Source organism: Onychostoma macrolepis, chromosome 19 (genome assembly GCF_012432095.1).
Source record: "Onychostoma macrolepis isolate SWU-2019 chromosome 19, ASM1243209v1, whole genome shotgun sequence".
NCBI lineage: Eukaryota > Metazoa > Chordata > Actinopteri > Cypriniformes > Cyprinidae > Onychostoma > Onychostoma macrolepis.
Genome location: NC_081173.1, coordinates 10,849,495 through 10,873,238, shown reverse-complemented (window position 1 = coordinate 10,873,238; position 23,744 = coordinate 10,849,495). Strand labels below are relative to the sequence as shown.

The 23,744-nt window shown below is 37.5% G+C and overlaps 1 protein-coding gene across 6 annotated transcripts in view; it reads left to right on the top strand.

Annotated features, from left to right (window-relative positions):
* The window catches only part of ripor2 (RHO family interacting cell polarization regulator 2), a 67,641-nt gene extending 45,061 nt beyond the window's left edge, over window positions 1–22,580 (top strand). For 4 of the 6 annotated variants that reach the window (XM_058753570.1, XM_058753571.1, XM_058753568.1 and 1 more), the window contains exons 7-23: window positions 8,637–8,786; window positions 10,014–10,077; window positions 10,177–10,220; window positions 10,603–10,728; window positions 10,982–11,130; window positions 11,364–11,493; window positions 12,524–12,679; window positions 14,006–14,650; window positions 16,745–16,917; window positions 17,040–17,205; window positions 17,381–17,513; window positions 18,535–18,690; window positions 18,784–18,957; window positions 19,050–19,252; window positions 20,082–20,159; window positions 20,276–20,366; window positions 21,628–22,580. In XM_058753570.1, coding sequence (XP_058609553.1) covers window positions 8,637–8,786; window positions 10,014–10,077; window positions 10,177–10,220; window positions 10,603–10,728; window positions 10,982–11,130; window positions 11,364–11,493; window positions 12,524–12,679; window positions 14,006–14,650; window positions 16,745–16,917; window positions 17,040–17,205; window positions 17,381–17,513; window positions 18,535–18,690; window positions 18,784–18,957; window positions 19,050–19,252; window positions 20,082–20,159; window positions 20,276–20,366; window positions 21,628–21,728 — 2,739 coding nt within the window. In that variant the 3' untranslated portion in view covers window positions 21,729–22,580. The remainder of the gene's footprint in view (window positions 1–8,636; window positions 8,787–10,013; window positions 10,078–10,176; window positions 10,221–10,602; window positions 10,729–10,981; window positions 11,131–11,363; window positions 11,494–12,523; window positions 12,680–14,005; window positions 14,651–16,744; window positions 16,918–17,039; window positions 17,206–17,380; window positions 17,514–18,534; window positions 18,691–18,783; window positions 18,958–19,049; window positions 19,253–20,081; window positions 20,160–20,275; window positions 20,367–21,627) is intronic. The other 2 variants (XM_058753569.1, XM_058753573.1) reach the window with 2 other exon arrangements.
* The last annotated feature ends 1,164 nt before the right edge of the window (window positions 22,581–23,744 follow it).

The following is a 23,744-nucleotide window of genomic DNA, read 5'->3' as shown; positions in this document are numbered from 1 at the left end:
TATTCAGACCCTTTGCTGTGACACTCATATATTTAACTCAGGTGCTGTACATTTCTTCTGATCATCCATGAGATGGTTCTACACCTTCATTTGAGTCCAGCTGTGTTTGATTTATACTGATTGGACTTGATTAGGAAAGCCACACACCTGTCTATATAAGACCTTACAGCTCATGAGGTCAAAGGAACTGCCTGAAGAGCTCAGAGACAGAATTGTGGCAAGGCACAAATAAGAGAAATAAGATTCTCTGGTCTGATGAGACCAAGATAGAACTTTTTGGCCTTAATTCTAAGCGGTATGTGTGGAGAAAACCAGGCACTGCTCATCACCTTTCCTGCTGACAGTCCCTCCTCTCCAGACAACCAAAGAAATAGCAAGGACCAACATTTGGAAAGATGATTGGAACCAGCTAATCATACAAGCTCAGGATTGGATGGAGAGAGGAATCACCCCGACTGAATGTCTCGCCAGCGGGCACGATCTCCCATGGCTAACTTGGAAGACCCTCAACAGACTACGAGTGGAACAGGGGAGGTGCAAAGCACTTATGAAAACATGGAACCACCAGACAGACGACACATGTAGCTGTGGAGCAGTTCAGACAATGTCCCACCTACTGGAGTGTGAAAACGCCCCCCAGTGCAGCCCCCAGGACCTGGCTGAACTGACCCCATCAGCTGTGACCTGCGCTAGATACTGGCAGAACGACATCTGAAATTGCAACGGACTCGAAAAGAGATCACCTGTCCAATACAGTCCCAACAGCGAAGCATGGTGGTGGCAGCATCATGCTGTGGGGGTGTTTTTCAGCTGCAGGGACAGGACGACTGGTTGCAATCGAGGGAAAGATGAATGCAGCCAAGTACAGGGATATCCTGGACGAAAACCTTCTCCAGAGTGCTCAGGACCTCAGACTGGGCCGAAGGTTTACCTTCCAACAAGACAATGACCCTAAGCACGGACTCTCTCTCACGGACCTTTTCCTGGACTGTGCCCATCTGGTGGAATGACCTCCCGATCTCAATTCGAACAGCTGAGTCTTTAGCCATTTTCAAAAATCATCTAAAGACACATCTTTTTCGCCAGCACCTGACCAACTAATACTAACACTAATACTAACACTTACCTATTATGTCTATCTATTTAAAAAAAAAAAAAAAAAAAAAAACTAGCTACGTCTTCTGTGCTGGAGTAACTGAGACTTGTCATGGCACTTGTTTACTGCTGCACTTTCGATGGTCTGATTGCTTCTATTGTTCTCATTTGTACGTCGCTTTGGATAAAAGCCTCTGCTAAATAATTAAATGTAAATGTAATGTAAATGTAAGCACACAGCTAAAATAACGAAGGAGTGGCTTCACAACAACTCCGTGACTGTTCTTGAATGGCCCAGCCAGAGCCCTGACTTAAACCCAATTGAGCATCTCTGGAGAGACCTAAAAATGGCTGTCCACCAACGTTTACCATCCAACCTGACAGAACTGGAGAGGATCTGCAAGGAGGAATGGCAGAGGATCCCCAAATCCAGGTGTGAAAAACTTGTTGCATCTTTCCCAAAAAGACTCATGGCTGTATTAGATCAAAAGGGTGCTTCTACTAAATACTGAGCAAAGGGTCTGAATACTTAGGACCATGTGATATTTCAGTTTTTCTTTTTTAATAAATCTGCAAAAATGTAAACAATTCTGTGTTTTTCTGTCAATATGGGGTGCTGTGTGTACATTACATTAATGAGGGAAAAAAAAAAAAAGAACTTAAATGATTTTAGCAAATGGCTGCAATATAACAAAGAGTGAAAAATTTAAGGGGGTCTGAATACTTTCCGTACCCACTGTATGTGGGTGTGTGTGTGTGTATATATAATTATTATTTATTTTATTTTTTTGTGTGTATATATACATACACACACACACACAGGTCCATATATATTTGGACACAGGCACAATTTTTATTATTTTAGCTGCTGACCAAAACATTCAAGTTACAGTTATATAATGAATATGGGCTTAAAGTGGTATTCTCATCAAAATTAGAGTAAAGGTTAAGGAATTACAGCTCTTTAATATGTACCTTTTTCAAGGGACCGTAAGCAATTGGACAATTGACTGAAAAGCTGTTTCATGGACAGGCGTGGGCTATTCTTTTGTTATTTCTACATCTATTTGAGACTGATCTCTATTTGAGATGAAAAAATCGTGCCTCTCAATTTATCCAGAATCCTGCAGATCTACTATAAAAATGTATAGAACTTCTAGTTATATTAAAAATGCATGTTACATTTTACATTGCATTTTACTACCTCATTACTGTTTTTGCTACTTTATTATTGAGCATTGTTTATGCAGATTATATAAGCTTAAATGAACTGGATCATCGATTAAGACAAGGTATATTATTATTTTTTATTTATTTATTTTTTTGTATTAATGACGGCATAACATGATAACACATGATGAACTGGTGAAGGAGGAGGATTTGTTCCAGGAGCAGGGCTTCGCTGCCTGTAGAGGCGGTGCATTAAAGGGGATGAACTCAGATGCCCAACTTCTTAGAGAGGGTTTAAACGTATTGACAGTCAGCAATTAGCATGCTAGAGCACAGCACCTTCTCTAAGAAGTTAAGTCCTAATAGGTTGAGTCCTTTATACCTTCCCCTTTAAAATAGTCAATGGCTCTGACAATTTTATTTTAGTTCCATAGCCGCTGTTGAAAGACATCAGCAGAATAATATCCAGCACATTGATCTGAGAGCTGTGGGTAAAGAGGCCAGTGATGGCTGTAGGAAAACTAATGTCTATAATTATATCATTATTTTATCTGTCTCTCACAGAAAGGACATTGATAACAGCCTCAGACTCTCAGCAGGGGTTTGTGCTTTTAAAAATCAACTTTATCACAACCATAGTTGTCCCACTTGCCCATAGGAAGTTAGGCAACACCAAGAGGAGGTTTCAAAAGGCTTGCAGTTTATGATCTGGCTTTGGGCCCCAAAGATGTTTGATGTGGGTGAATTATTGTAGGTTTAATCTCTGTTTAATCAGTCTGGAATCCCCCCTGAGTAGGGGTCTAAATCCTCTGATCACAGCTGATACATGCCTGTAACTTAAGAGGATTTTTCCACTTCGTCCATTTAAAATGTCCTCATTGTACAGTGATACATATTAATATGCCGTGTATGTGTGCACTCTTGGTCTAGTTCCTTCTGTTGTTTTTGCGGTGTGTGTGGACCAGCTGTGTATCCTTGGCTTGTTATTTGACTCAGTAGGCCTAATCCGAAACTGCACACTTGCGATGGACAGAGGGCTGACAAACAGCTGCTCACACACATGCATGGCTGGGTTGAGTCGTGCCTTGGACCTCTGCTGTCAACCAAAAAGAAGTCGTGCCCAAGTAGATCAAAAGCGTTCCCAGCAGGAACGACTGTTTGCAGAAATGCATATCTGGGTGTGTGTCACTCAGTTTGCCCCAGATGCATCATTTTCAACACCCACACACTCCTACACACTACACCACTAATACACTAACACATTTATATTATATTATATTATATTATATTATATTATATTATATTATATTATATTATATTATATTATATTATATTATATTATATTATATTATATTATATTATATTATATTATATTATATTATATTATATTATATTATATTATACATTTTCTAAAATGCTTGTCCTGTGTACCCTTGTGAAAAAGAAGCACACTTTAGCATACTTTTAAAAAGAGTACTTACGGAAATAATGTACTTTATAAGAATAATCTGAATGTGAACTTAGTGTAATGTTTTCAGACACTTAATCGCATGTTAATTCCAGTTAAATAAAAATTTATGAACTTTAAAGTGCTTTTTTGACACTTATTTAGGACTTAATTACATCTATATATGTAATTTTATATAGTTACTCCGATGTAACTATGGTTAAATATGGTTAAAGTTCACTGCTGAATGAACTGACAAGCATTTATCATAAACTAAAGTATAGTTTAAGATATTTGTAATGAAAATAACTTCAAGAACACTTAAGTGGATATTATTATTTGTAAGACTTTTATATATACAAGTATTTTATATTTTATATATATAAGGGTATGGGCTGTGGTATATTTTACATTTTATTAAAAAAATGTGTATGCTCACATGTATAAGAAAAATATATTAGAACCCTTTAATTATTACTTCTTTTTATTTGATGGTTATGCCACATTATATTTTTATGTAATATTATACTTTAGACATTTATATTTTAACTTTTCTTGAAAACAGTATACAAGTTTTTAAAAACCATGGAAAACCAGCATGAATGCAAAGAGTTAATTTCTAAGAACTTAAAAAATCATTTAAATCTGCCTTTTCTTTGTTGTGGACACTCTTATTTGTCACTGACCTATCTATATCATGAAATTCATCCATTTTTTAAGTGTGGCGCAAGTGTCCAAATACTTTTTGAGGCCACTATATTTTGTGGACTGTGTTCAGAGCAAATGGTCATGCCGCGGCAGTCGCTGCAGGCCTCTCTGTTTGTGTCACCACGGGCACTGCCTGTGAGAACAAATGCTGTGGGCACAGCAAATGAGATAGAAAGCGGTCATTGAGTGGACATGAATATTTAACTGAGACAATATCAGTCTGGCAGAGTATCAGTCGATTGTAATGGCTCAGTGCTTTCTTTCTGCTGTGTCCGTATCAAACAAACACAAAGCTCTGCCGAACCCTCTGCTGACAGCCACAGCTAACCTGAGCGGCACATCATCCTGTTAGTCACGAGTCACTCCTGTTGAGACTCATTCCATGGATACCTTTGGTAAATTTGTTGAGAATTGGTTGGATGACATTGTGTAAGCTCTCAAATTTAATTTACAATCAAATATTCACACAGCATGTTCAAATATGCACTCACTGTGACATTAATGATTGGTTCTGGCGTATATGTTGTCACATGATTAATTGTGTTGAGGCACGATTGAATATGCGGAGGTGCCAATGAGATTTGATGAAGGAAATGTTTTTAGTGAATAATGATTTAAAGGGATAGTTCAAAGTTCTGTTGTCATTTACTCATGTCATTCCGAATCCATAAGACTTACGTTTATCTTTGGAACAAAAAATTCCATTTCATGCTTCAAAAAGTTCATCAAACATGGTAAACGGAAGCTCATCCATATTTACTAGACGTTTAACAAAAACCCTTATTGGTTCTTGTGCATCCATCATGTTTGATCGTACGTTTGCCCTGTTTGATGTTTTATATATGTTCGTTGATTTATGCTTATGTAGTGTATATATGAATAAATAAATGATATATGTTTATGTGTATGTTTTGGTTTTAAACTGCTCAATTTAAAGAGATTAATTTATTTTTTTGTGATCTTCGTGTCTTTGAAATGTCAAAATGTTGGTGGAATAGACTTTTTACGGAGGGATAGAAATCTGTTGGGTTTCATTAAAAATGTCTTAATTTGTGTTTTGGAGATGAATGAAAGACTTATGGGTTTGGAATGACTTGAATTATGAATTTTCATTTTTGGGTGAACTTTCCCTTTAAATTTTGGTCTTTTTCTCATAGAAAGCTATTATATGGCCTCAGAAGATGTTAAATCTAGTGAACTACCAGGGTGCTAAAACTGCTAAGATTGAGGGTTTGATTCTACCATAATGTGTAATTGTGAAATGAGTTGTATGGACTATTTCATGGTACCTTATGGTGCTTTATGTTCTTGTTGCGGCTTCAAAGTCTCTGGTTGCTGAGTGTTTTCATTTAATGGAAAATTTCCTTAAATTGGACACTGGTCTGATAGCTAAAAACAGTATTTTTCCAAAGGCTTATTTATTGTTAAAATGCAGCTCATAAAAATTCACCCATCAGACACCACCCGACAGCCAGAATGGACCGGGCTGGGGGCGGTTATGGTGATTCATTTCCCATGCTGCTTAGCTGCTATGGCAGATGAGAGGAGTCAGACAAGGGGTTTTATGGAGCCAAATAAACAGGCAGCTGTGTACCACATTAGAGCTGTGATTGGTGGCAGTACACGTGTGTATGTGTGTGGTACTCGGTGCAGTTCTCCAGACATGGGTGGGGTCTTTCCTCCCAATGTAATTAAGCCCACAGGACCACCGTCCAGACACTCTATCCCCACATGCACACAGCTAACTGTGTCTAATGCATGTCGTTTATCATGAGCAACCCCCACACATCATAGCACACACATGCACATCCATCATACGCACAGTTAATATACCCCATCCACACACACTAATTGGGTTAGATTGTCCCGTTTCTCACCCTTTCCCCTTAATGAGAGACTTCAAAAAGCCCCGCATCAATATTTCAAGTCCCTCCACTGCATGTGTTTGAATATTTCCTTTTGATTTAGTATCTTGACATGTTTTGTTTTCTCCTATAAGAGGAGAATCTGTACGTTATGGATTAAATCTTCATACAGACTTCCTCGCAGAGCGGCGCTCAGTAGGACACATCCTTGGCATCACAGCAGGGTTTCCTTCAAGATTTTGTATTTCCAGTGGGGGGCAACCCCCTCAAACCCTCAAACATCTTACTAAACATTAACAATTCTATTTTCTCCAACATATAATTGCTTTTGATTAAAATACCGTTATAACAAAACTCTGAAACTCCATTCTGCTACACTATTAATTTGGTATACTTGGTATAAACTGATTTAAGGTTCAATAACTTTACTTACTTAAATGTACCTATTTTGAACACTGCTCTTTGTAACTGTTCTCTGCTTGTGTTGAGTCAGACGTTAATAACGTGTCATTTAGTGAGCGAGCGAGTCAGTGAGTCATCACAGCCGATTCAGTGAGATGTCAGATTGATGATTAAAACTGATTTGTCAGGTGAGCAAGTTCTTAGCAGATTGGATGGAGCATTGCAATATTTTTTTTTTTTTTTTTTTTTTCAGTCAGTAAATAATGCATCAACATGGTAGCATACATTGCGTGCGTGTGCTTGTGTGTGTGTGTGTGTATATTTATACACACACACACACACACATACATATTGTAGGCAGTTTGCTTGTTAACACTCATGAAACAAGTGTGGTAATGAGCATTCTCATTTCATTACCACAAAAACACATTCTGTATTCTGTATTTACTGAAACTGAATCAAAATGCACTGCTGGAACAATACAAATAAGCAATAATTAAATAATAAAACAACTTTCCCTGCACTTTATGGACTTCACATTAACCGGATGAAGAGTTCTGTAAACGGCAGCTGCCGTTCCAAAGAGTACAACTGATTTTACTTTTTTATATACTGCAGTTCATTTTTTATTGAGTGAAGTAATACTTTTGTTCAGAAGGCTGCATTAAAGTAATCAAAAGTGACAGTAAAAACTTTTATAATGTTACTAAAGATTTATATTTCAGATTAAAGTTGTTCTTTTTGACATTTCTGTTCATCAAAGAATCTTGAAAAAATGTATTACGGTTTCCACAAAAATATTAAGCTGTTTTTAACATTGATGATAACAAGAAATGTTTATTGAGCACCAATTCAGCATACTTTAGAATGAATTCTGAAGAATCATGTGACACTGAAGACTGGAGTAATGATGCTGAAAATTCAGCTTTGCATCACAGGAATAAATGACATTTTAAAATGCATTAAAATAGAAAGCAATTATTTTAATGTGTAATAATATTTCACAATATTTAATGTACATTTGATCAAATAGATGCAGCCTTGGTAAGCAGAATAGTTATTTCAGGAACATTATAAAGGCCTCTTTCGGTTTTGTTTTTATAAATAAACTGCGGTTAAAGAGTTTCCCATTGACTCACAAACAGACGCTCCACTAAGAACAATCAGCTTAAATCAGGTTGAAATGAAACCGTTGTAATGTCAAGTTGAATAAAAGCTTAAAATAACAGCTTTAAAAAAACATTCATGGCATATCAACACATTAACATTTCTAATAAATGTATAATTTTGCTGTGGCACTGCAGATTCAGCAGCGGTGCAGGAAATCACTGCCGGATCTCGTTTAGCTACAGTGTCCATCCCTCTTCCTGCTCTATTTTCTCTCCCCCATCATTCTCTGTTCTTGCTGGCCCTTTCGGCTCACTTGTTTCTGTCACTCGCGGTCCATCTCCGCATCCTCATTTTGCCCCTCTTGCTATCTCTCCATCCCCCTCAATCACTCTCTCTTCGGCGCTGGTAGGATTAGCATAGCTAATTTGAACCGGCCAGTGTTCACTGAGTTGTGAATGTGCTAAATGTGCATTTCCATGATAAAGGCCGTGGCTCCGAGCTGCTCGTCTGTCACAGAAGTATGGCATTACTATTGTCCCCAGGGATGTTGAGCTGCATCATTTTGTGTTTGCTTTTGAAGTGTTCAAATTCATTTTCAGTGCTTGGTACAGTACGCCGTTCCATTGTGCTGACAGAACGTTACAGTAGATTGTAAAAGCCACGTTTCTCTGCTGAATGGGGGACCCCCAGGGCTCTGTAATGATGTATGCTAGCACTTTAGACATCAAAGCTAGCGTTTATGCAATCTTTAGTGAGCTCTAGCATGCGTGAGCGTGTGCAGTGCTGCTTTTGTGTAATATAAGTCTTTTCGCCAATGCTGTGTGTGTGTGTGTTTACAGGTCGACGAGCTGTACGAGGGCTTTTGTATTCAGAGAAGGTTGCGTGATGGTGCCAGTAAGATGAAACAGGCCTTCACTGCTTCACCCTCCACTAAAGGCACACGTGAGAGCCTGGCGGAGGTCAACCGCAGATACAAAGAGTATACAGAGGTACATTATTAATGTTTGCTTGTCTGACCAGTTTTTTGCATTTCTTATCACTTTGGTCACGCTGCAGCAGAGTACATGTTTTAAATCAACTAGAGTGTGGATTGTCTGAATGACTAATCGACTAATTGGTCTGTGTAATTAGGCTGGTTTCAGGTTCATCTGTATCTGAGAAGGCATTTACATAAGACATACAGGTCTCAAGATGAGAACTATTTTCGACACAGCGTCTTAGTAATGCCGGATATGAGGCAACAGTCAAAGATTTCTGAGTATGAAAGAGATGTGTATATGTATTGATGGTTCTTTCTTTTTTTGAAAGAATTTAATACTTTCAAAGCAAGTATGCATTAAATTGATCAAAAGTGACAGTAAAGACATGTATAGTGCTACAAAATATTTATATTTTTTTTTAAAAATGCTGTTCTTTTAGAACTTTTTATTGATCAAAGAATCTTGGAAAAAATTTGTCACTTTCCACAAAAATATAAAACAGCACAACTCTTTTCGACATTAAGAAGAAGAAGAAATGAAATTCAGCTTTGCCATCATAGGAATAAATTATATTTTAAAATATACAAATACAATTAAATTGTAGTAATATTTCACAATTTTATTGTTTTTATTTGATCAGATAAATGCAGGCTTGGTGAGAATCAAAGACTTCTTTCAAAAACAAACAGTAAAAACTGTAAACAGTAGTTTATGTGAAATATTTATTGCAATAAACAACTAAAATATGAGGAACAAAATCACAATTTGTCTTCAAGCATTTGCTAATATAATTAGAATTATACATAACATATGCAAACAAACTGCCTACAATAATTGCATTATATAATAATAAATATATAATATACTTTAATTTATTTAATAACAATAATGCAGATTACTGTTTAGTAGGAATAGTTCGGTCACACTTTATACCAAGATCCAATTCTTGCTATTAGCAAACTATGACTTTTGCCTCAATAAACTCCTAATTTGCTGTTTATTAATAGGTAGTTGTTGGTAGAATTAGGGATGTAGAGTATGGTCATGCAGAATATACTGTATGCTTTATAAGTACTAATAAACAGCTGTTAATAATAGGCATGCTAATAAGCAACTACTAGTTAATAGTGAGAATTGGTCCCTATACTGAAGTATTACCAGTAAGAAATGTTTATGGCCAATCAAATATCTCATTTCACCTGTCATTCATTGTACCACGTCTTCCCGTCTCCTCAGAACATGAGCACTTTTGAGGCCGAGCTGGAGAACCTGTTGGGGGAGTTTCATATCAAAATGAAAGGTACAGGATTTTTGCACAAAAATGTGAAGAAAAAAAATCTATAAAATATTTGTTGTATTTAAATAACAAACTTTTCAACTCCTTTGCTCCCTGTCTCAGGATTGGCTGGTTTTGCCAGACTTTGTCCCGGCGATCAGTATGAGGTGAGTTGTTTGGAAAACCAAAAAAAAAACAGAAACTCTTTCAGAACATACTGAGATTCATGCAATCTTTTTTTCTGTAATAAAGCCAGATGCGTCTGTCTTCTAACAAATTACTAAACGCTTGTAGTAATTGCCTGCTGTTCTTCCAAGTACATCCAGTTCATTCGTAATCACAGCTCTCCTAGCAACGTTTTCTCTTCTGATCCACAAGTACATACACCCACCAAACCCAATTAGACTTTGCAAGGCTGTATAAAACTAAACACTGAAAACTCCCATTGCTTTACTGCTCTATTAACAATTATGTGAACTTGTTTTGGCAGCGTTTTCCAAATTCTGACATTTTTAGTTCTTTTTGCCTCTCACTTTCTTTTTCTGGCAGATTTTCATGAGATATGGCCGACAGCGGTGGAAACTGAAGGGGAAGATCGAAACGAACTCCAAGCAGAGTTGGGATGGAGAGGAGATGATCTTCATGCCCCTCATTACAGACCTCATCAACATCAAGGTGGGCTCCAGTCCACACAGTCATCCATGAAGCAATGTGGCTAATTCTGACAGTGACATCCACCAAAGACATTCAAAAAGACACGTCCCCTCAATATTGATCAACATTGATTCCTCAAATGCCTCAATCTCGAATATTTGATTAGATCCTTGACGAATGCCAAAACATATTCCTTTAAGGAAAGCTATGCATTTATGTTGAATGAAACATTTCTGAATTGACAATTCTCAATTCATTATCTTTATTCTACTAGGTGACGGAGCTAAAGGGGTTGGCCACTCACATCTTAGTGGGTAGTGTGATCTGTGAAACCAAGGACCTGTTCACCGCTATGCCTCAGGTGGTAGCAGTAGACGTCAACGACCTGGGAACCATTAAACTTAACCTGGAGGTCGCCTGGTTGTAAGTGAAGTTATCTAATAAAACAAGATAAGAAGTGTGGGGTTTCAGCCATATTAAATGAAAGTGATGATATACACTGCCCTCCTCAGGACAGTCATGGAAGTCACACGGAATTACATCTTAATACATAATGTTTTTATGCTATATGCTATAATTTGTGTTTTCTTTCGTTAAATACTTTAGTATGATATTAGATTGCTGTACATGAATGCATGTCTGTCTTGTTTTTACAGTCCGTTTGACGTAGAGGATCTGACACTGTCCTCAGGAAACGTGAGTAAAGCCACCGCCCTTCAGAGACGAGTTTCAGTGTACAGCCAAGGCACACCCGAGACGCCCACTTTCCAGGACACGTCTTTCTTTGTGAGTGCAATTCTGAAAAATCCTCTCACTTCTGTTTAAAAGTCTGCATCATTACACACTTAAATCCTGCCCTTGTGAAAAAGAAGTACACTTAGGCATACTTGAGTACAGAAATAAAAGAATATATTTCAGTGTGCACTAAATGTTTTAAGACACTTAACTGCTTGTTGTTTCAAATTAAATGAAAATGTATTATAGTATAAATTTATATTAAATGCAACTTTATATGAAATTTCATAATTACCTATATTGTCCTTGAACATGTCATCTTTAAAGTGTACTGTTGATGTACTGACAAGCAGTTATGATAAATTATAATATACATTGATGTCATTTTTATAGAATCTACTATGTATTTAAATATATTTGTAATTACACATTTGTAATGATAAATTTGCTATTTAGAACATTTAAAATATACTAACTTTATATGTAACATCAAAACACTAAAAATATAATCAAGTACTTTACATGTGCTGCCATGACGAAAGATTATTAAAACATAATGATTAAAAATGTACTTTTTAAAACGTTTTACTTAACATGGCACTTTTTAAAAGTATACTTAAGTGTGTTAAGAAATACATTAATGAAAGTGTAAATTCTCTTTAAATAGACTTAAGTGGCCTTTTATTTCATTAATATTTTATTATCTGCAATTGCAGTTAATAGTATAATTATAATATTTGAAGTGCACATTCAATGCAGTTAACCACGCTTCTTTTACACAAGGTTGTACATGCAGTATGATACAGGATATTGAGGTTTTCAAATCAGGTGTTGGATCACACTGTCACATTTCCCACCTTAACAGCTGAGTACTAAACTAAATATAACACTACTGAGTCTGGCTAGCTGTTCTGGGATCAGTGTTTATTATTTTGTGTGCATTATTGAATATGAAAGCACTTGCATCTTTTGTGTGAATGTTCATGTTTAGTCTGTGCTGCTGTGTCTAATGAATTGTATTCACCCTGTGGCGTCATGTGCATCGTGTGTGTGTGTGTGTGTGTGTGTGTCGATGGCAAAGAAGTGGCATCCTCGGCGGTGGGAGGGTCAGCGTCTCTCATTCTTGCACACGCTCCGAGAGACGCTCTTAGAGAAACTCAGACGCAGTCGCTCTTTTGGCGATCTGGCTGCGCTGAGACCTCGCTCAAGGTCCAGTCTGGAGGTCTACGTGAGTCAGGTCACTATGTGCCCTGCCCTTCTGAGTGAACATCTGCGTGTGGCTCTTTTCTTTGCTTGCGTTTTCTGCTTTTTCACGCACAAACACGCACGTTTCTTCTCACTCACATTCTATAGTATTAGATGTTTAAAGACCCTATTAAATAAAAATTGTGGCTTTTATTTCATGTTAGCTTTTGTGTGGATTATTCCACTGTGGCGACTCCTAACGGGAGAGTTCATGTTAGCTTTGAGTCCTTTTGTGTGTAAATAACAAAACAATTTAGCAGACTTTTTTTCTTCCAGGAAGATTTAAGACTTGAGATATCGACTAATCTTATCCACAAGAGCATATAGAAATGTTTGTTCAGTTACAGTAAATGAAAATCACAAGTGCACAAATTATCAGCCTAGTTTATTTTAAGCAAAGGTTGTAGTTTTCACAATTGCTTTCCAGTTTTATGTGTAGTATGTATCTCATGGTCCATGAACAGACTGTGGAATGTCCCACCCCAACTTCCTGGAAAGAACATTTGTATATTTTTAAACCAGGGTTTCCCAAAAGAAGGGACTTCTGGGGGTTCCTGAGTTGATGAAAAGCTATTTTACTTATTTAAAAAAAAAAAAAGACAATATTTTATACACTAACATTCAAAAGTTTTTGCAAGAAGTCTCTTATGCTCACCAAGACTACATTTGATAAAAAATACAGAAAAACCAGTAATATTGTGAAATATTATTATAATTTAAAACTGTTTTCTATTTGAATATATTTTGATTTAATATTTTTTCAGCATCATTACTTCAGTTTTCAGTGTCACACGATCCTTTAGAAATCGTTCTAATATACTGATTTGCTGCTCAAGAAACATCAATGTTAAAACAGTAGTTCTGGTTTTTATCAGGGTTCTCTGATGAATAGAACGTTTAAAAGAACTGCATTCGTAACAACGTATTTACTGTCACATTTGATCAATTTAATGCATCCTTTTCTTTCATTATAGAAAAAAATTACCCAAACATTTGAATAGTGGTGTATTTAACAGAGAAATGAGAACATGCAAATGTGTTGATAAAATATAGAAATATTAACTTAGAAGTTACGTCATGTCAGTGCTTTAGGCTAAACAGTTTTGGCTGACAAAACATTTGGGAATCCCTGTGTTAAAAACCATTTTCATGAAAGTCTTTAATTGTTCTGCTGCTCTTTAGTGTGCTTGACTTTTGGACAGAAAATATTGTTTGCTGCTTTAGATTACTAAAACTACTGTAGATAATAGTGCTGATAGGAATAAATGACATCAGGGAGCCGTATTTACCATATTTTCTTTCTCTTTCTATCAAACAGTCCACTTTACCAGACGACGTCTTCGAGAACGGAGGCTGCGGTGTGGCCGAATGCAAGCGCCTGTCCTTCACCTTCTCTGACACGCCCACCTCAAGCCCCGCCCCCATCCAGTCAAACCCTGAGATCACAGTCACGCCCCCTGAGATGGACCCTCCCTCTGAACCGGCTCCAGTCTCTGAGGACCAGCCGGTTGAGGAGGAGGAGGAGTGTGTGGAGGAAGACTGCGGCAGTGTCAGCGTCAGCGATCCAGACCTGGATTGGGACCAGGCTGAGGCCCAGGGGCACGGCGCAGGCTCGGCGGCCCACTCGCTGTGCTCCGAGAGTCAGCTGTCTGCGGTGGGACCCGAGGATGTGGTGTTCTTAGAGCCCAACATGCCTGATGAAGCCCTGGAGCTGAAGCCAGTGGAGCTGGACGGCGAGGAAGGCAGTCTGACCAGGCAGCTGGTGAGGAGGCTCACCTCCTCTGACATGCTGCCCGAGGCCAACACTGTGAGCTGGTCTGGAGAGAGCAGCAGGACCTTTCAGGAGAGCAGCCTGGAGGAGGCCATTCAGTCCCTGCTCCTGCGGCTGGAGAGCTTAGGCCAGCGCTGCGGGGAGCTGCAGGACTTGGAGCAGGAGGTCATGAGACTCGAAGACCTGCTTAAGGTGAATGAGTTTTCCGTGGTCTTTAATTAGAAGAGTTACTGTTGAAATTTTGATGCAGACCTGAGTTTGTTTGATCATGAAGCTTGGTTCATTTGATTAGCATGAACTTAGGTATCAAAGATCCACAGTTAGCGAGAAAAGGGCGGTCTAGGGTTCCGGTAATCCACAGTTTTGTAAGACTTGAGGGTGGATCTGGTCTTGAGTCCAAATCCAAGACCATATTTTCGTGTTATTGGTCTTGTCATGGATTCAGCTGCATTTGGACTCTTGGTCTTGAGACCAAGGCAGCATCCAAAATTGAATACTTCCTTAATATATAGTATGTGGACAGAGTAGTATGTCCAAATTCACAGCATTCATAAAACAGTATGCCAAAAGTCCCAGAATGACCTACTATTTCTAGTTCTGAAGTGTGTATCTGACACTTTATCCAATGAGGCCACAGGAGAGTAGATATGAATGGCAGTGAAGCAACGCAACTGACGCTGGTAGGTCGCATGACAATATAGCAACATGACGAATGTAGTAGGGATGTCACGATACCAAAAATCTAGTAGTCTGTACCGATACCACTTAAAGTACGTGGTACTCGATACCAAGTCGATACCACGGGAAGAAAATTACAATAATACTTAAACATTAACTCCTTTTTTTTAACATTATAAAAACACAACATTAGTGGCACTTGGCCTTTAAATAAAACACACACACACGCGCACACACACACCCCTGTACTCTGAATGCAAGCATTAGTTTAAATTCACTGACATACTGGCAGGCCGAAAATATTTTTTAAAACCATTAACATGAACAACAATTTTTTAAACCACTAAAACCAGTAATATTAGACAATAATGTTAATAAGGATAATCCGCGGACAGATACACAATGATTGAACAAGCTGTAAGTTGTCAGACAGTCAGTAACTTTATGTGTGTGCGTGATTGGGCTTTCAGAGCTGTGCGCTCTTATTTAAATCTCACACAATCCTATTCATATATTGACTTCCACGTTTAGTTCTTCTGTGTGCTTGTAGGTATTTTTCTTCTTCTTTACCCTTTGAGGACAGACTGAAACACTTCCAGGCGTATGCTCTGCCTGCATCCGTCAGTTCCGGAAGAATTGCAGCCTCGCTAGTCGCTACCTTCGGTACCATCGGTACTTACGCTACTGTAGAAAAACTAGTACCGGCAGGATTTTAAAATGTTTATACTGACTTGGTACCGTAGTATCAGTTCTCGTGACATCCCTAGAATGTTGAATGTTTGGATTACATTCATACTATATTGAACATACTTTTTAAACAGTCGTTAAAGGGATAGTTCACCCAAAAATGAAAATTACTCCATGATTTACTCACCCTCAAGCCATCCTAGGTGTATATGACTGTCTTCTTTCAGACAAATACAATCAGAGTTCTATTAAAAATGTGCTGGCTTTTCCAAGCTTTATAATGGCAGTGGATGGGAGTCGAGATTTTGAAGCCCAAAAAAGTGCATCCATTCATCATAAAAAGTTAATAAAGGCCTCCTGAAGTGAAGCGATGCATTTGTGTAAGAAAAATATCCATATTTACAACTTTATAAACTGTAATCTCTAGCTTCCGCTGTCATACACGCGTTCTCACGAGAGAGTGGCGTTCTAGCGGATAACGAAGCCGTCGTGTAAGCTCCGGTGAGAATATGCTAGTCTTATGAGAACCAAGTTTTGTTTACAACAGGGAAACCAGTCTCCTCTTGGCTTATTGAAAGTGTTTTTTTTACTTTGAGCATAATGTTTTTAGAGCAGGGGTGTCAAACTCAGTTCCTGGAGTTTAGTTCCAACCCTGCCCCAACACACATACCATGTAGTTTTCAAATAAGCCTAAATGACTTGATTAGTTGGATCAGGTGTGTTTAATTAGGGTTGAATCTAAACTGTGCAGGGCTGTGGCCCTCCAGGGACTGAGTTTGACATCCCTGTTTTAGAGCGTCCTGTCATGCGCAAGAAGACTCTGTTGAAAATAATTGAAAAGCAGCAAATTGGAATGTGTGTGAACAAGCCCCTTGTCTCAGATGATCTCAGTCTTGAATGAAGGTTGTTGTTTCTCCTCAGTGTCGGGTACCTGCTCATAGGAGCCGTTCATCCAGCCTCAGTTTGACAGTGGAGAGCGCTCTGGAAAGTTTCGACTTCCTCAACACCTCTGACTTTGATGACGATGACACAGGAGACGATGCTGCCACCCTCTCACGCACTGTCTTCTTTGACATGGAGTCAGAGAGAATCGGGTGAGTTGGACATTAAACCCTTCGGTGATCAGGTTTCCCTGAAGAACTCAACTGCATGGCCTCGGTAGTTGTGATTGTGTAGCGCCCTCTGGTGGTGACAGTATGTCTTGCATGTTCAACAGGTCAGGACAACATCCAGAAGCAAGAGGCCACCTGAGTGAAGCCCTCACAGAGGACACTGGTGTGGGGAACAGTGTGGCCGGCAGCCCGTTGCCTCTCACCACAGGAAACGAAAACCTAGACATGGCCATTGTTGTTCATCTACAATACTGCAGTCATCTCATTCAGGTTATTCGGTTTTTCCACCTTTACAGCTTTTATTTTCCAAAATAGTGTGATTTTTCTTTGTCTTTTACACCGAACATGGTCAGTCAACAGCACATTTACGGCATAAACAGATTGAACTGTGTCATTGTGTTTTTTTAATATAAAATGCTGAAGTTTCTATATGTATGGTATGCAGTTGTTGACCTCAGGAGGAAGCCAGTCGCAGCACAAGACATACCTGCACAAACTAACAACTCAAACACTTCTGTTGGAGGAGCTCAGTGAGAAAAACTTTGACAGACCGGGGAGCTGCATTTCCGTGTCTGATGGTGAGTATATCTTAAATATTTTGTTGTGAAGTATTCATGTTTATTAATCTTTGTGAAAGAATTTTGATGTTACAGTGACTTCTCACATGTACTTCAAAGCTTGCTTTTCAAATAGTTTTGGCTGTTTAAGCATGATATTTATTTGATTAATAGTGTTTTATTTTGCACTGGTTACACTAGTGCAAAATACATTTTTGCTAGAACATTATTAGAGCACTTAAGTAATCAGTGTCTAAAATTAACAGTAGCCAAGTGCAAGTAATAATCACTTTGGTAAGCCACAATAACATTACATTCTTTAAATGTAATAGCAAAAATGATAAATCTGACCCTCAATAATACGAGTGACAAATTTATTAAAACAAAGACAGGCAAATGTTTACCTAACAGTGGAAAACTAGCTACCATACATTTAATTTCAGGGATGCAGACTCTCCCAGGAAAAAACAAAAACAAATAGATTATGTATATATATGTGTGTGTGTGTGTGTGTGTGTGTGTGTGTGTGTGTGTATATACAGTAAATTTTAGCATGAGGATAAAGGGAAAAAGACCCTACAGTATATAGTGTTTAAAAACTGTATAATAATAATATATAATATGATAATATGATAATATAATATATATAAAATAAATAAATAAATATATATATATATATATATATATATATATATATATATATAGTAATAATACTATAATAAAATGTATTTAATAATAATAAGTTTTTGCTTTTTTTAAATAAAACATTTTTTCAAAAATGTGATGACATTTATGTGTGATATTGCAGAAACTAAGCTACCAAATGACAATGTGAGGAACAAAATCACAACGTGTCCTGAGGTTTTTGCTAAACCAAGGAATTATAATACAAGTGACAAAATGACCTGCAGTTATAATGTGAACGAAATATAATTTCATGGCACCCAAGAAATATTTATAACTGCTAAAGTTCCTCAATTCACTTGTTAGGTGTGGTGAAAAGTTGTGTTTGTGAAATAACCTCTCTTGGTTCCCTAAACAGTGTTGCCTGGGCTGGTGGAGCATCCGGCGCTGATGTCTCTGTGGTCTGACTGCAGTGGTGGTCTGTTTCATACTACACTGGACCGAGTGCTGAAGCACATGCATCTCGGCTTTGCCTTACCACTGCAAGAGATTCTGCCTCACTCCCCTGACTCAGGTAGTGACAATAACAACAATATTAATCTGCAGGAGGAAACATCAGTGAATGTAACATCAGCGTTCATCTGCCTGTGTTTGCATGTGTGTCCAGTGATCAGGATGGTGGTGAATGAGATGATGGACAGGAGCGAGCTGGCCTCTTCCTTGTGTCCATCTCTGTCCCCTCTGGCACAGGATGTCCTCACTGTGTTTCAGTTTCACCACTACACTGTTGAACACGATGTCACGGACATGGAGCGACACCTGCTGGATTTAGCCAAAGAGGGTAAGACGCTTTATTGAATAATGAATTTAAAGCTTTATATATTATTAGCACAGTTTTAGTATAACGTAAAACTCTTTTTGTGTCTAAACCAGTCATGCTTGAAGAAGCCCTGAGCTGTGGGGATACAGAACATTGTGTGAAGGAACTGCAGGAAGTGTCCGTCATGTGTCTCCAGCCCCGCCATCAAACCCTGTGGGCTGTGGCTGGGCTGTTGACCTCTGATGACCCTGATGTGATGAAGGCCGCTACAGCCTTCCTCTCCTCTGCTGCCTCACACAAACCCTTCAGGTCAAAGGTCAGTCTTTTACCTGGCTTGTACAGCCCATGGTTGGCTATTGGTGGAGTTGATTAATGGGTTGGTCTATAGCTGGGTTTAAATCTACAAAAGCTGACAATCAAAAGATTTTTTTTCATGCTTTCAAAAAAGGTCTTCAAGGCTGCATTTATTTGATCAATACAATAAAAACAATAATACTGTGAAATTTTTTTACAATTAAAAAAAAAAAATTAGTTTTCTATTTGAGTATATTTTGAATTGTACTTTATTCCTGTGATGCAAAGCAGAAATTTCAGCATCATTTCTCCTGTCTTCAGTGTCACATGATCCTTCAGAAATCAAATATGTTGATTTGCTGCTCAAGAAACATTTCTTCTTTTATTTATATATATATATATATATATACGTATGTGTATTTATAATATCGAATGTAGTATTTTACTATTCTTTTTTTTTTTTTTTTAAATCAGGATGAATGGAAAATTCTGAAGAATGTCTTTTTATCAGTTTGTGTCCTTGCTTAATTAAAAAAAAAAAAAAAAAAAAAAGAAAACTTGACCCCAAACTTGAATTAAAAAAAATAAATGAATAAAAAAAAACATAAAGACTGATGGGAACAATCTTAGATGCATATCTTATGACTGCATAATCGAGTACAAATTAAATAATATAAATGAGGAAATAGAAAAATAGGAATAAACTGAAACCATAAATATATGATTAAATATTGAAAAATGAAATGTGCAAATTTGAATCATCATAGTAACAGCGTGCATAAATACAGCTGTTTGAGGACACCAGGAGGTGATGAAGTAGTTAATCTTTTCTGTGTGTTTGTCTTCAACAGGCTGTTGATTGTTACACACAAGCCTTATCAGAAGTAGACAGATCAAGAGCTGCATGTGCTGCTTTGAGCTGCCTGCAGGTCAGTTCGCCTCTTTGATTGGATCACACGTCGCTTAAACTGAAGATTAAATCATATCTGTGATTGTTTACCAGACTTTTCATTAAGCCTCTCTGTCTGTCTGGGGTTATTTTCAGGCTGTGGAGAGCATTGATGCTGTGGTGTTACTGTGTGACTCAGCAGATGAAGATCTCCGCCAGATTGCCATAGAAACCCTTCTCACTTTCGGTAAAACATCCCGTCACACTAATGACACATCCTCTGCACTATTAGTCAGTTCAGTCAGTTTATGCTCTTTCTGCAAATTAGTGTAAATCTGACTGATACCCCATTCTAGACAGCATTTTATTAGACAAAAATGTGCATACTAAGAAGTCATCAATATTTTTGGTATATTTTTCCCAGAAGAGAAAGACTGTATGATTAACTTTAAGAAGTATGCTTGCACCAGGGTCCCTATGGGTCCTTAACAAGTCTCAAAGGGATAGTTTTCCTAAAAATGAAAATTACCTCATGATTTACTGACCTTTAAGGTGTATATGACTTTATTCATTCAGACAAATACAATCAGAGTTATATTAAAAAGTGTCGTGGCGCTTATTCAAGAAAGTCACATTCACCTTGGATGGCTTCAGGGTGTGAAAATCATTTACATTTTTGGGTGAACTATCCCTTTAAAATATCTTAAATTATGTTTTATCAAATGCAAGGTCGTAACAATTAATAAACATATTAAATGGTATAACAAAAGTTGTACATAACATTTTAAAAGTTTTTACATTTGTGAATGGAAAAACAGGAATCACAATACAACCTAATGTGATAATTAACCTTGAAAAGGCTGATGAAGGTTGAGCAGTTTAAAATCAATCAACACCGCACATTTATTGAATTATGACAATGTTTACTTTTTGGTGTTTATATTGTTATATGTTGTAGACAGATGTAAGAGTGCTTATTTTATCTCCATTTTTTTGAATGAGTAGCTGGGAATAGGAAAGCAAAGACATTTCAAAATAAGAGTTTTCAAAGTATTTCAGACTTGTTTATAATTAAAAAGGAAGGAAAGACTAAGAGCATAATTTAACACGTACAGTACATAAATTTCATATTGGCACAATCTGTTAATTGCCTTAATTTAAACACACTATTATTGTATCAGCAAACTTTTATCATCAGTGTTGAAAACATTCATATTTTTGCGGAAACCATGATACACAATTTTTTTTATTTTTTTTATTTTTTTTTTTTTTAGATCACTTTTGATCAATTTAATGCATACTTGCTGAATAATTTCGTAAGGAGTTCTTACTGACCCCAAACTTACTTACTTAATTCAAGTAAAAGACAATTCAAGTTCAATATCAATTTTATTTGTGCCGGTCTTAAAAATGTAAGCATTTACTCAATGCTTGTAAACATCACCTGAAAACTTCAACTCCAGCCTTCCTGTTTCTTACAGAGCATGTGTGTGTGTTTCTGTTCTCAGGTGAAGACGGGCGGCTGGCATACGAGCAGTTGGACACAGTGCCGAGGGAGATGGTGCGGCTGGGGACTCGCCGCGGTAACGCTGTTACCACTTCATTTTAAAAAAACGACTCGTTATCCCTCCTGTGACCCCGCACACTTCAGACGTGAAGTACACACCACCTGCTAACAAGAGGAAAAGTGAAGCTTGGCCTTGATTTAGGCCCATATCTTGAGACCTTCATCACAGATTCTCCTTTCCTGCAGGATGTTTGCTACTCGTGTCACAGTGGTCATGAGTCATTGTTGCTGATTAAACAATAAGAGTGTTAATATTGGAAGTTAGTTATTTGCAGATTGCAGTTGCACTGTTGGAGGCGTGTAAATAGAAAGCAAATCCTATTTTAATTTTGTCCTGGAATTTTTAGTTTTTCCTCTGTACGTGCCGTTCCGTTTCAGGGATTATAAGGGACTGTTTTAATGCTCCCCGCTTGAGTTTTTTTTGACCTGGACGGAGTCTGTAACCTCTGGGAAAGGAAAGATTTTGTGTGCTGTTTGAACCCAGCCGGTAATATGGACTACTGAAATAACCGGTGTGGGCGGTGGACTTGTACATCGCTTGCTTGCCTTCACTGGTCAGAAGAAAATATTTCTATGGACGGAGCCTGTAGTGAACACGTACATTAACACGGTACTAATGTCTGAGCGCATGGGATCTTACAACAAGCGCTGTTTGGAGCCCGTCAGAGTATATGAAAATGCACTTTTACACTATATTAAGTCAGAGAAGCGTGATGCATAACTGTGAATTTTTGGTTTGTACGTAAATGAAGACTGGAAGTATATTTTGCTCTGTGATCCGAACTCGCTTCTGTGCCTATTGTTACTGTACTACTGAGTCACGTGACTGTAATATCATTTGTTTTATTTATATTTTCATTTCTCTTCACTATAAATGGTAAGATGCCGATTTCACCCTCTTTTTGTTGTTGTTTTTTTTAATTACTGAGAAGAGATTGTTTTAACGATGTACTAAATATCTGTTCACAATATGATTAAGTACAGTCAGGATTTGGTATTATTGAGGGGCTGTTCACTATGAAATTTTTATATATATATATATATATATATATATATATATATATATATATATATATATATATATATATATATATATATAGTTGGCATTTTACACATAGAAAGATGTTTTATTGATCAGTATCATCTTTTAACAGTGTATTCATGGAGTTATACAGTATTTGTGCTCAAGGGAACCTTTCCTAATCAGAATGCTAATGCACCTGACCCGAGAAAACGCTCTTTGCTATCCAAATGCTTGCCTCGCTTTGTGACGTTTACACACCCTGTGTTGATCTTTAAAGCTCTCAAATGTGAATTTACACTTATGGCGGCAATTAAAACGCAGTTTTGTAGATCACCCGACCTATTTTTGCAATATTTTCTATGACATTGAGAATTGTACGGAAGCAGGGGCTTAAATCTATCAGAAGAGCACATTTCAAGGAATGTACGGAGTACAGAAAGGTTACTGCCTCACAAGCACAACTGTTTGGTAAGATTGTTTCTTAACATGTTTAACATGTTATTTGGCATTTACCGCACAAACTCCTAAAGCCATAATGATACAGAAGTCAATATATTTAAGGCTGTTTTGTGGTTTCTATTTATCAGAATAATCTATAACAGATATTCAAAAATAATACTTTTGTTTATGCTGTTTTCTGTATTCAGTCACAGAAACGAATGGCTGTTTTCTTGCTTTGTGAGTTTGTCTAATGACCACCGTTACAGTATTTGACCCTGGGCATTGGTTATCACTCCTTTCTTTGCACAGAGATATCAAGAAAGAAGGTTGAATTGACATTTATTGCCTTGTATTCATCTCAAACAGAAGCTCAGTGAAATTCAACTGCATTTATTGTTCAAACCTCATTCAAAATGTAAATTAATGTCCTTCTTGATAGGAAAGCTGTTGTAATGGTTTTGTGAGCGTGTGACTGTATGTGTCCAGGGCTTGAGCGCACAGCTTACAATAGCTTTAGCTTCTACTGTTTGAATGAAAGCAGATTTCACTTGATGTCACAATGCTAATGTTCCCTCACTGTTTCATTTTATTTT